The sequence below is a fragment of the Microtus oregoni genome, unplaced genomic scaffold (assembly GCF_018167655.1).
Source record: "Microtus oregoni isolate MIOR12 unplaced genomic scaffold, Mior012 000037F_ref0000500, whole genome shotgun sequence".
NCBI classification, from domain to species: domain Eukaryota; kingdom Metazoa; phylum Chordata; class Mammalia; order Rodentia; family Cricetidae; genus Microtus; species Microtus oregoni.
The window spans coordinates 1,915,599-1,928,764 of NW_024543096.1; the positions used below are offsets into that span (position 1 = coordinate 1,915,599).

At 38.7% G+C, this 13,166-nt stretch overlaps 1 protein-coding gene across 1 annotated transcript in view; it reads left to right on the top strand.

The window, feature by feature from the left end:
• The window catches only part of LOC121433225 (rho GTPase-activating protein 15), a 565,350-nt gene that overhangs the window by 431,086 nt on the left and 121,098 nt on the right, over positions 1–13,166 (top strand). The window contains exon 11 of the mRNA XM_041631578.1: positions 6,286–6,420. Within this exon, the coding sequence (XP_041487512.1) occupies positions 6,286–6,420 (135 nt within the window). The remainder of the gene's footprint in view (positions 1–6,285; positions 6,421–13,166) is intronic.

Consider the following 13,166-nt stretch of genomic DNA (forward strand, 5'->3'; position numbering starts at 1 on the left):
TTGCCATGGTGTTTGGAGTTCACGTGACCTTATATTTATAATTACTTCTTTAAAAGGCATCTCCAAATTGTCATATTTTGAAATACAGGCATGAGGCTCTAAGTACAAAAATGTGTAAGTTTAGGAATTCGGGCTGTAGCTAGCTAGCTAGCATTGTGTACATTTGGTGGTGATATATTTGCTGATGAATTTGTCCTACTGTTCATCAAGGTCAGCAGAGTGTGTTGCAGAGGATAAACAGACGATGTGAAATGCTAGAACTTGGTCAATGTTCACTTTAGCAATGTTTCTGAGCACCTGGTAAAGCCCTCTCCTCTGAGGAACATAAGGCAGTCTGCCAGCTGCAGCTTCCGAAAGCACACAGCCTAGTGACTAGTATCCAGTCTGTGTTCAGTCCCTGTTTGCATAATAAAAATTAAGTGAACAAACAGATTAACTGGCCAACTGTCCTAGTTTCTCAGATAATATCCTCAGTGCATTCCTGCTTTAAACCGGTATGGGTGGTAGAAAGAGACTTCTATTAGGACAGCATAGGAAGGCGCTGCCTTGGCATGGAGTTTGTATCATCAGCTATGAGAATTTTGACCCTGTCTAACTCACCAGAAATCAGAGTGAACTGTCACTCAGAAGAGGTAACAAGAAAGGTTCAGTACGTCAATGACCCAACTGATTTCCTTTTGATCTAGTCCTTTAAATACAGTGGCCTAGATAGAAGCTGTGTATTTATAGACAAATAGGACCATTCCAGCCACGCGGGTTTCTAACCTTTTACTTTTATTTTATAGCCAAACATTATATATAGATTCATCCTCTTAGGCATCTCTGGCATCTACGATGTGACATTCATGAACCCAGCAGGCTTTCCCAATAAAAATGTGGCTGTGTCGTGGTTCTTGGCACTGGGAGCAGATGCCATCTCCTTGATGACAGGTTCACGGTGTCATCTGTTCTTATCATTGCATTAATGAAATCAGAGCTATTCTTTCCATAACCTGGGCTGTCTTGCTCCCCTTTTCTATTGTGATAGGAAAGTGAATGTTGGCAAGAGCTTTTGGAAATGTCATTGGAAAGCATTATAAAGTAAAGGGTGGGAGAAAAAAGGAACATTTGATTTTTAAATATGCAAAGAGGTGTCACTTCACACTTTACATTTATTCTATTTGGGATAATTCTAGTTATCCATGCCACATTTTAACCAGCATTACGTAAAAACGATTTAGTTAAGTTCAGACCTGATACAGCAACTTCTGCCTGTATTTCTTTCTAGAATTCCATATAAATGTGTAGCAGAAAGTTGGTGATTAAACCTTCAGTAACACTTAAGTGTTCCTGCTTCCTTGAAGGCTACCATTTCCCATCTATACCATCAGAGATCCATCTTACAAGACTCCACTGTAAGGAAAATGGCCCCGAATTGTCTTAGAAATGAGAGTAAATTTTTCTCTTTCAAACATACTCTTTTACATGCACAAGTACTTTTTCCCCCCCTAAACTACACTAAGATCCCTTCAAAATGAGACATTTCAAGACAGCCTTGTTTGGGTAAAACATTATCTTATATATTCATGTTTTCATAAAAATCTCATAGCATGCCGGGCGGTGGTGGAGCACGCCTTTAATCCCAGCACTCGGGAGGCAGAGGCAGGTGGATCTCTGTGAGTTCGAGGCCAGCCTGGTCTACAAGAGCTAGTGCCAGGACAGACTCCAAAAGCAACAGAGAAACCCTGTCTCGAAAAAAAAAAAAATCTCATAGCATTTGGATTCTCAATCTTAACCTACCTTAATTACATTATATGTTTTAAAGCCACCATTGACTAAGACAGATTTTGAGTGTAACAATCATGAGATACCTGGAAGCAACCAAACTTTTCTGAGCATTAGATCCCAGTGTGTATAGTTGTTGTTGACCCTGTATGGTAAGCCACAACACCCTGAAATGATTTCTCTAAACCAATTAGTACAGTTCATAATATTCTCTCTATGTTTTCATTGCTTCCACTCTTGATGTATCTTCCCCTTTGAACCCTTGTTTGCCTTGCCCATCACGGTTGTATCTTGGATGTTTGTTTCTTTATAACTTCCAAATGCTGTGTGCATTTCCCCTGTTGAAAGCAGTGTTTGTCTCTCCAACCATCTTCACTTCACACATAAATGAATAGACATAAAATGTATCAGTGGTGAGCCAGGCCTAAAAAAGATATTTTATATATCCATATAATTTTTTCAACTCTATCATGTTTCTTCAACACCCCTTCACATAATAATCTGTTCATCTCCGACTGTTTCCTACTGCTGTTTCTTTTTATGGCCAGTTTGTTTTATATCTGCTCATATAAGAATTGGGCTCTCAGTGATTGGGGAATTACTAAATATTGGAGTTAGTTTGTAGATGAAAGAACAGTCTCAAATAAGATCCTTAGAGATGAAATGTAAAAGTCCCCAGTTCTGAAGTCAGGTCCATCTACGAGCACTTCACACTACTTATTTGCTTTTTGGCTTCTGCCAGACGAAATTGTATATACATAAAACGATTGTAAACATAGTGGGAATGTATTGGCTCCTTATCTCAGTTTCATTACCTTGTCACTCATAAGAAAATTCCTTATGCTAATCCCGCCCTTTTATCTTCTCTTTAAAACCAATAATCATGCCAACAACATCTACTTCATTGTCTTACCTACTTATATATAATTTAACATGCATTTAAATAATATATAATTGCAAAATGCATAGCATCGTGTTCTATAAGTTAAGTGATACATAATTTTCAGTTATTATTTCTGTTTTAAGTAGTTTGAATATCAATATATGAATTTTGTTATAGAAAAGGTTTTGATTTTTGTCAGGAATTAAGAATTACAATGCTCACAGGAAAGTTCAGTGGGTACCACACCAGCCTTGTTACCTGAGTTTGGTTGCCCAGACCTACAGCAGAAGCAGAGAACCGATTCCTGCAGCAGTCTTCTGACCTCGATATACATGCCACAGTCTGTGTTCACCCACACACCCACTCCCCGTCCACACACACAGTAATAAGAACCTTAATTAAAACAAAGTACCAACTCTGAAGTTCATATTTGGGAAATCGTGGTGTCTACATATATATAGTCCATGGATCCGTGTCCACATGAGTTAATTTCATAAGCTCAGCTTGTAGAGGAATGTCCACAGACATTTGCAGCCTCTAGTCTAATCCTGTCAATCAAGAAGAGTTTGCAGCTCCAGAAGATAATTGGGAATGTTTGACAACGTTTTCTATAGTCAACCTTAGGAAACACAACTGGCCTCGAGTGGGTGAAGGCCAGGGATGTTACCTATACATCCCAGAATACAAAGGACAGTCCTATAAGAACGATCATCTTTTCTCAGGTGGTATGCTGTGCCTTTGCTCATATACCTTACGTTCTTGAAAAGGGAAAAGCCCTTAGAACATTCCTACAGATAACGCAAATGTATTTGAATGATGCCTGTCAATACCAGGAAAGCGTTACGATCAGTTTTTCTTGAGAATGAGCTGACTTTGTGAGACAGCAGATTCTTTGGGCATAATTATATGTTTAAATAAGCCACCATGACCTTGAAAGCCCTACCACGAGACCCTCTGGATTACATGAGATCTGTTGGTTATGGAATGCTGGATGTAAAAATGAGCTAGCATATTTCAAATGACAAATGTCAACTCTTGCCATATTGTTTACTTGAGCTATTTGTGGAAGTTTACAAATCATAATTATTTTTTTCTTTAAATGATGACTACTGATATCTATATTTATATTCCTATAATAAGAATTCTTGTGTAAATGACACAAATTCACAGTAGTCCGGCTTAAAACTTTTAAGCAGACACAGTGAAGTGGCACTCATCCATCGACATATTTTCTTTTCAGCCTACTGAAAGGCTCCTTCCTCACCTTCTCTAAAATTTGCTGCTGTATATATGAAAGTGACTAACATTAATGGCATTGCCCTCATGTTAAGTAGCTATTTGTTATTATTGTCGACTTTCTGTCCAATATGAACATGTTCCTTTTGGCTCTCTGAATGTCTCCCCTTAGCAGGCTCTAATCTACTCACCACAACGCCACCCGATGCTTTACTTCCCTAATAAAGTTGGGAAGTTGAGTGCGTGAGTTTCCCTGCATGCGTGTGTATGTTTAGGTTTTCCACTTCAAGATCAGTGCCAGAGCTACAGTACTGATACATTTTCTAAATGTGTTTTAAGCAATAAGTTGTACAACATTTTTAGAACATGTGTTAAACTATTTCTCTAAGAATGAAGCTCTTAACAAAACATAAGCACTCTGCATGAGATCTTAGCAGCAAAGTGCTTAAAAGATAAAGTAAGAATTGGTACCATGGGAAGAACACCAGCTGTAGAGCACACAGGTCCATTATGAGAAGTATGGTAGTGGGTAGGGAGAAAATGATTTAATCAGGAGTAAAACCGATTTTATTATAAGGGCACGCAGGGGGTGTGGCACCATAGTGAGAGGGACATTTCAAAATATCTGACAGATTTCAACAATGTGAAAACCCCGTTCTTTAAAGTGACAGTAAACCCCATCAGGTCTCCCTTTTTGATGCTATTGTTAACAGTTGACTGTTTAAAGCCGGCCTGCTAAGATGCTGTCGGCCTATTTCAATAGTGTGCAGTCAAATAAAAGACTAATTGTTGACATACAATCAATCAAAATGATTGCAGGGCAGAGAGAAGGTCTCCTCTGCTGATTTTTGTTGTGGGTCCTGTTGGTGTGTTATGATGGCGGCAGGGAGGACGATCGAGAGGAGGAGGCAAAGAGCCCCTCTAGCAGAAACAGATCCACCTCATCCCCACTTTTTGAAAACATACTACTGGGCAGGAACATCACTCACAGGCCCTGAAAATAATAGTTTATTAGAAAAAAAAAAGGATGTGATAGCGATGTGGGCTAATATTTTTAAAAGGATTTGAACACTCTTAGCAAAACAGCTCCTGCAGAGAATCCCTACAGTGACAGTTCTCAGCTTTTCTTTTCTTTCTTTTCTTCCCTTTTTGTTGTTGTTGTTGCAAAATGCTCCTTGGCATTCATAGAGCTCACACTGTGGGGGCATGCGACCGTGAGCTCAGACATCATCAAAATAGAGAAAAAATTCCAATTAACCAAACACCTGTAAGTTTTTACCAGGATTCTTGGATCTTCAGTTAACTCCATGTCATAACTGATAAGCTTTTGTTCCTTTAAGCCCAGGAAAAAAAAAAAGCGTTTCTTTGTAGCTTGTCCTATAGATTAGCAGAAATGTCATCGTATCTTGCTTCCTTTTAATTATACGTAAAGATGTCACTTCTAGACAGCCATCATCCCTTCCTTGTATGAGAATGATCCCAGATTTTCCTCCTGAGAGTTAAAGAGGGGGTGATAATCACCTATCACATTCCCTCGCTACTGAACATTCGCTTTGGCACCTAAGTTCTTCGGTGTGTCACGGCAGCTACTCGCTCAGGTTTCCCAAGCAAATATTTTTGTTGTTTCTAAAGAGTTGGTTAGCATTTGTGGTTTGTCTTCGGCGTGTTATCATTTTGGCAGCTTTGCATAGCCTGCATAGGCCAACAGGGGTCTGTCTAATATTGTTGCTGGGTACATTTCCCTCACTGAGATGAAAACGGAAGAAAAAATGTTTCTGAAGCAGTAAGAAGGAATTAATATCCTACCCCCTCCCCCATATTCTATTCCTTGCTGACTTTAGATTTAGGCAAGAAAAGAAACAGAAGAAGAAAGAAAGAAAAAAAAGAAAAAAGTGTTAGCCATTATTCCCTTGTACATAGCAGGGATAACACATGTAAAGCAATAACTCGTTTTCTATTGCCATGTTTAGCATATGTCTCCTGTTGGCTCAGCAAGGCCTTCAGACCGGTCCCTTGAGCCAGCCATCGCTGGCAACTCTTAGCCCCTCGGCCTCAAAACCAAATAGCTTTGAATCATGTAGAGCCGTGATGCTAATTTTCATACTGATGCATTATGGGAATAACTGTATCTGACATACTGTGTCAATGGTACTGTCTCTTTGTGTCCCTTGTTTTTTGTTAGCTGCATTCCTACAGATGGCATTCCATTGAAAATGTTCCCTTCCTACAGAATACGAGAGAAGGAAAAAAAAAAAAGAAAACCCATGCACAGCACCAAACCTCTAGGTGCAGAAGGCTGTTAACGGTTGCTGATGATAGTAGGCAAACATTAACATAATAATTAGTGTCTTGTAATTGTTTCATTAAAACCAGTTGTTCCATTTCTCCTCGTGTTTTCCCAGAAGAGAAGCTGAATTTGGATGACAGCCAGTGGGAGGACATCCACGTCGTCACCGGAGCACTGAAGATGTTTTTCCGGGAGCTGTCTGAACCACTCTTCCCTTACAGTTTCTTTGAGCAGTTTGTGGAGGCAATCAGTAAGTATACCCCAGAAAAAAAGCTGGGTGTGGTGGAATTAATAACAATAATGAGATTGATGCCGATCATGACAACAGAAAAACGGAATATGTACCCTATGCTCATATCTGTAGCCTTAGGTTTTGTCATTTGGGTGGCTTGTTTTATATCTCACCCTGCAATATTATCTGAGCTTTAAAACCAAAATACTCAGACCAGAAAAAAAAAAGAGAGAGAGAAATCTATTTAAGGCCACCAAATTTAAGCTTTCTCAAATGAAAATAGCTTCTTCTGCAATCTGCTTTAAAGGGGTCATCTCTTGTACTCCCAGTCCTTGCCTTTATATTTTCAGAATTGCACTGTTTGCAGACAAAGAGGTCTTGCAAGGGAACCTAAATATATTAAATATTGTGTTTCATTAAATATGTGTTAAATCATCAGCTGAAATACCATCTTCTCTTGGCTCACTCATTTGTTCCCTCACCAGCAGCAGTAACTGTCTACAGTTGGCTTCTGAGCAGTGGGTAGGGTTAAGTGAAAGCAAATTTCTTTTAAGGGCTGACATGCAGAATGATGAGTTTCATCTCTCCACAAAGCTTCTTTTTCTGATGTGTTACTCTCTCGTTTATAATACACAATCTAAAGTAAAATGCAATGAATGAATGAATGAATGAATGATCAAAATCTTTCCTGCGTGAAAACTTCTCCTATAGACGCTTGGAAAAATAAATACTTAAAATAGCACTAAATGGAATATCATAGGGTACATTTACTCTAATTGTGACAGCTTGGAAAATGACTCCTGGCAAGCAGGCTGATATAAGAATGAAAGAGAAAGAAAGAAGAAAGAAAGGTAAAATTAAGAATCTTGCAAGCCTGGCAGGAGCTTAATTAAAGTCCCAACAAGAAAAATCTCCAAGGAAAAAAATGCTCTACTTAGGAGGTCTGGTCTTGGAGGCTGTGTGCGAAGAGTTCCCATTAGTGGCAATGAGGAACTGGGGGCCAGTGCTGGAAAACAGCCCTTCAGTAGGCACTTTTATTCTGTTTTCACTGGGAAAACCTCTTCACATGCTCTTAAAACTTCTGTGAAATGAAATCGGTGGGATGAAGATAAGCGTTCCTCTCTCGGTCTCTGGTCTAGCCTGCTCACAATTTCAAATTGTCTTGTTGACTGGCTATTATTTAAGGGCAGGAAGGTTGTTCTTGTTTCAAGTTTGGTATGAGTCTGGAGTTGTTATCCTTCCTGGAGAGCAATGATTTATAGTTGCCAGGTTCTCTAAACTACAACTTCAAAGGAATAATGAAGAAAAAGTAAGTAAGCATGAATCTTATTCAGTGCAGTCTGGTGTTCTGTCTTAGCTCGCACATTTACGTGAACTGAGAGAGCAGCATTCTGGGAGGAAGTTGGAAAAACTTTTGTACAGATTCCTATCTTAATTGTGCATATTTAGAAATATGTATATCATATTATGACCTCCCTACTCTAGGTGACAATCATCTCATCTGGAAACATGCTTACATATCTGCTGGGTGGGGAGTGTCATATAAGAGTCCTATAAATGAGGCTTCCTACCTCCTTTAGTTCACATGATTCCAAAGATAGTAGCAAACTTTTCTCATAGGCTAAGCATATGGAAACCAGGCCCTTGGAGCTCATACGAGTAAGTGTCTTTTGAATCCCCATAAGAAGTATGATGGTTTCTGGGATGTTTTAGACTTAACTCCAAACTGGATGTAGTTTCAGTGACACAGGCATGATCAGAACTGAACAGCAAAGATAAGGCAGGCAGCAAGCTCTTAGGGGTGGTTGTAGAGCCAGCCTCCACAGACAGTTATAATATAGGTAATTTGTCCAAATGAAGAAGAACAAGTTTAATAAAATCCTTTTAAAACTTCAAGATGTTATACACATGCTGGCAGTACCTCTCCAAGTGACCTGTGTTGAGAAGGCAATCTGAAAATCAAGAGATGGAATATGTCCCATTAAAGCCATATGTTGCAAGGCCAGGGCAATGATACTGAGGGGTGGAGCCTTTAGTGATTGAGTCATGAAGAAGATCACTTCTGATAAGGTTAACTTCCTTATAAAAGAGGCCCCAGGGATAGTGACGTAGCACTGTAGGGAGAGTTGCTTGCTACCAAGCCTACAGACTTACATTTGATCCCTGGATCCCATACAGTGGAAGGAGTGAACTAACTCCCACAGTCTGTCATCTGACTTTCACACATAAGCCACGGCACATTCATGCTGACATAATACACACCAAAACAAACACATATAAAAACTAAAGGAAGTAAAAAAATACAGCAACAACAACAAAAGAAAGCAAGACCAAGAGAGATGTCTTAGCCCTTCTAGCCATGTGTGCACACAGCTAAACATCACGGTCAACTGAAGTAGAAAATGGGCCCTCAGCACTCAATGCTATTGTCTTGGTCTTGGATATCTTAGCTACTACAATTGTGTCATATAAACTTCTATTGTTTATTATGTGTACAGCTTATGGTACTTTTATAGAAGGATAATTGGACTAAGATTCCTCTCAATCTTGCTTTAACTAATCAAGAATGTCATAATGTCACTGCATGATGTGTAACAAATGGGTACTAAGCCATTGGATAGAGTGGTTGAGGCTATAATGCAATACTCAACAGATGGACCAAGATACTCCAACTGTGGTGGCTTGAAAGAAAATGGCTACCAAAGGGAATGTCACTATTAGGAGGTGTGGCATTGTTGGAGTAGGTGAGGTCTTGTTGGAGGAGGTGTGTCCCTGTGGAGGCAGGTTTCAAGATCTCATTATATGTTCAAGATTACCACCCAGTGTCTCAGATCACTTCTTGTGGCCTGTATATCAAGATGTAAGGACTCTCTCTCCTGCTCCAACACCATGTCTGCCTGCACACCACCATGTCACACAATGATGACAATGAACTAAACCTCTAAAAAAAATAAGCCACGAGCACAGTTAAATGTTTTCTCTTTATAAGAGTTTCTGTGGGCATGGTATCTCTTCACAGCAATAGAAACCTTAACTAAGATTCCAATTATCTAAATGTATTTTGGGCATAAACTTAACTTTTATTTTTCCTGTGCTGGGTATAGAATACAAGACCTCGAGCATACTAGGTAACTGCTCTGCTGTTGAGCAATACCCCAGTCCTGTGTTCTAAACTTGGGGTGAGCTCTAGATTGTAATGTTAATTTAAATATCATTCAGGGATGAGGAAGTGGTCACTTTGATATTCATTACTGGGAGAAATAACACCAGAGAGGGTTCATTTACTACACTTGACATAATTAAGCTTAAAAAAAAATCTTTCAGAATGATGTGGACACTATGCAGGCATAGAAGAGTCTTGGATTTCATCAAAGCTCACATTGCAATGCCTTGTGAAGCTATAATAGTTACAAGTTCACCAAATCCACACAGAATTAACTCTTTGCAAAAAGAGGTAAGCGCTTCAGGAAACCCACAGAGTATGCTACGTGTGTTGGCTGTATCTGGGCCCTGTTGTCCACAGAGCGTTGCCCAGCTGTTCTCTGTGCTCTGCACCATTGTATGGTTCACCCTACACAGAGCTATTTCACAGGTATTCTTGGCAGCCAGCAGCTGTGGCAGAGAGTGGACAACCACCAGTAGGAGATAGCCAGTAGAGGAGTGTTATAGCTATGACTCTCACTTTATAACCAAATGTCTGACAGAAGCCATAGAGAATGCAGGGTAAAAGGCACAGTGCATCATGGTGGGACTGACTGTGCAGAGTTTACGATGATAAGAGTACACGGTTGAGGCTGGCTTCCTGGCCACAAACCTGAAAAGAGAGACCTTGAGCTGAAATCAAAGCCGGCCCAGTCCCAGTTTCCCACCTCCTCCAGCTAGACACTACTTCCTAAAAGTGCATAGCCTGCATATTTAATTTAGTGCAAAGAAATGCTTATCCAAAGGTTAAGTACCATGTTTTGGTACCATGAGGTTGGGTACCATGTGTTCAAGCACATCACCTTGTGAAGGCCATTTTTCATCCAAACCATGACAAGAAGGGAGACCAAATCCAGCTCACATTATCAACCTCACTGCCTCAGTGGCTTTTCTACATGCAGCTTTGGTAGACAGAACCACTCTAGTCCCAGCTCCCACCTCATGGCTCAGACCCTCCTGTCTTTGCCCTTCCACTTTGGAGGAGCTAGTGGCTTCCTGATGGGACTTCTGGTCTACCTCACTCATACTTTAGCTCGTTCATCTTTTGGATAAACATTTCTTCGCACTAAATTAATTTTGTGTTAGCAGAAAAGCTTAAAATGGTTTCTGCTGTTAGGTTAGGCATGGACAAAGGCCCGTTCCCTTCACGGCCACAGTTCATGTTATCATAACATTATTTCCATTTTCTCTTCTGTCACTACGAAAACCAGTTTATGAAGACTTAACATTTGTATTTGGCCCCTAGCTGAGAGATGTGTTTTCATGGAAAAGTCCCAAAACGAAAAGACCAAATGGAATTTTACATCTGACTGGAATGCTTTGCATGGAAGAAAGAATGTTATTTCTAGTGGAAACAATTGACCTGACTGTTTGCACTATTTGAATTATTTTATTTCTCATTATAAGTTTGAAATTCATCATTGCGTATTCCAAGAAGAGTAAACAGAATTTTTTTTTAAAAAAAAAAGAGTTTCATTTGGACCAATTTAATATAGTTTCTTTCTATAAGAACCTGCAAGTGCTTTGATGATCTCCGTCTGATTCACTGGGGCAACAAATGTCCCGGATATGGTTATATATTTCAAAATCTAAATGTCCCACCTATTGATATAAAATTCTGTACCTGAGATCAGTATAATTGAGTGAGTAGCACATTTTTTTCCCCACAAGGATTTAACCCACTATCAGCAAAGACTTGATTTCCCAGAGACAACTTATGCTGAAGGAGCTTCAATGTGAGCTTGTTAAGCAAATGGTGCTATCCAGTTCTGGGGAGTGGTTTAATCATGTGTTAGACCAGAGGGCATTCTAGGTCTTTCCAGTAGACCTATATCCTGGGAAATACACTGTCTGTGATTACTCCATTCTTTTAATTCTTATAAATACAGATCCAAAGGAAAATAGTGTCTGTATTTTCTTAGTCATATTGCAAAAGTAAATGAGAGGAAAGACATTCAAAGGCACTTCTGATGTGTTCTTGCTTAATCCTCATGATAGCTATGGAGATCGTGATGGAGTAAAGAGATCATATAGAAAATAATTTCAATGTCATAAAGGTTCTATGGGAACTAAATAAATTAACCCTTTTTCCTACAATATGGGTATGAGGTACTCTATGTGATTTTAAAAGAAATTGATTTTTAGGGGAGTCCTGAGATCACATAACTAAAAAAATTCAACTTTGCATTCATCTCCAAACTCTAAGACCTGTGTACTACTTTTTCATATGTAATTGAAAGATAACTAACTAGCTGTTGACAAACATATGTGTATTACATTAGTCTCTGCAAAATTGGTGTGGTCTAAAACATTCTTTACAATATTAATTCCCTTTTCTTTTTAAAGGGGGTTTTCGAATTACCTGGATGTGACAATGCATGCCATTAATCCCAGCACTCAGTGAGGCAGTATAAGGCAGAGTTTTAAGAGTTTGAAGCCAGCTTTGTCTACATAGTAAGGTCCAGGATCCTAAGGGATGCACAATGAGACCCTGCCTCAAATATTAGGTGAATTCAGAATCAAGTGAGAGGTTAGGAATATACAGTATTGGAATTTAAAGCTAGTTTTAAAAGTATAATTCCACAAGAATATGCAATGTTTCAATATTTGTTACATGGCAGTGAAAATATCAATATTTAATATTCTATGGGTGTATTTTTAAAACTTTTTCAAGTTTTTGCTTGTATCATTTTATGACGTACAGTCACACACTTACACACACACACACACACACACACACACACCAAAATAAATCAAAAAGCCATAAAGAATAGTTTATTCTGTGGAGAATGTTTAGACAATATCGGAAGCTTTTTTATGAGGGAAAACCGTATCCCTGTTAGTAGATTTTTAATCACATTTAATGATTATTTTCTTAGTTCTTTATGATATTTCTAGTGTATCAACCATTGATAACAACATCCTTTACTGTGTAATATAAAATGTTACCTCATTCCACCTTATGCTCATTATATTTAAGTTTAAATAGTACATTTAAAATGTATTTATTCCTTCACTAACATTGAGCAGTATCTGATAACTGACATTCTTCTTCATCTCTCATCTTTCCTGGTAACAATGGCATTGACCCCTTTAAGTTCCATATGCTGTCATAAGCATTAGGAAAATAATAGCAATATTTACATTTATACTACTAAAGTGCCGGAAGCATTGTTAACTGTGCAAAGGTGTCTTCTTTGGCATTCTTTCTCACAGCTCAGTGACTTCTCAAAGGAAATTCTTCAGTGGATGAAATATACTACACATTGTTATGCTTCAAAATTTGCTTAAGCACTTGGCCACATTTTACTCTCTTTGTAGTTAGACAATGGGTTTCTTTTTCTTTTTTTATTTATATAAATTTTTATAAATTTATTTATGACAGCAGTCAATTAAAATAGACGATACAACATGGTACCCATCAGATTGGATAGTGTTAAAATTCAATGAGTCAGACACCAAAAGTAGAATGTTCCCACGTGTATTCCTTAAACAAAACTCATACACCTGTGTCTGTGTCAATACCACCATCCTTACATAAAAATGATTTAAGACATTGCCCT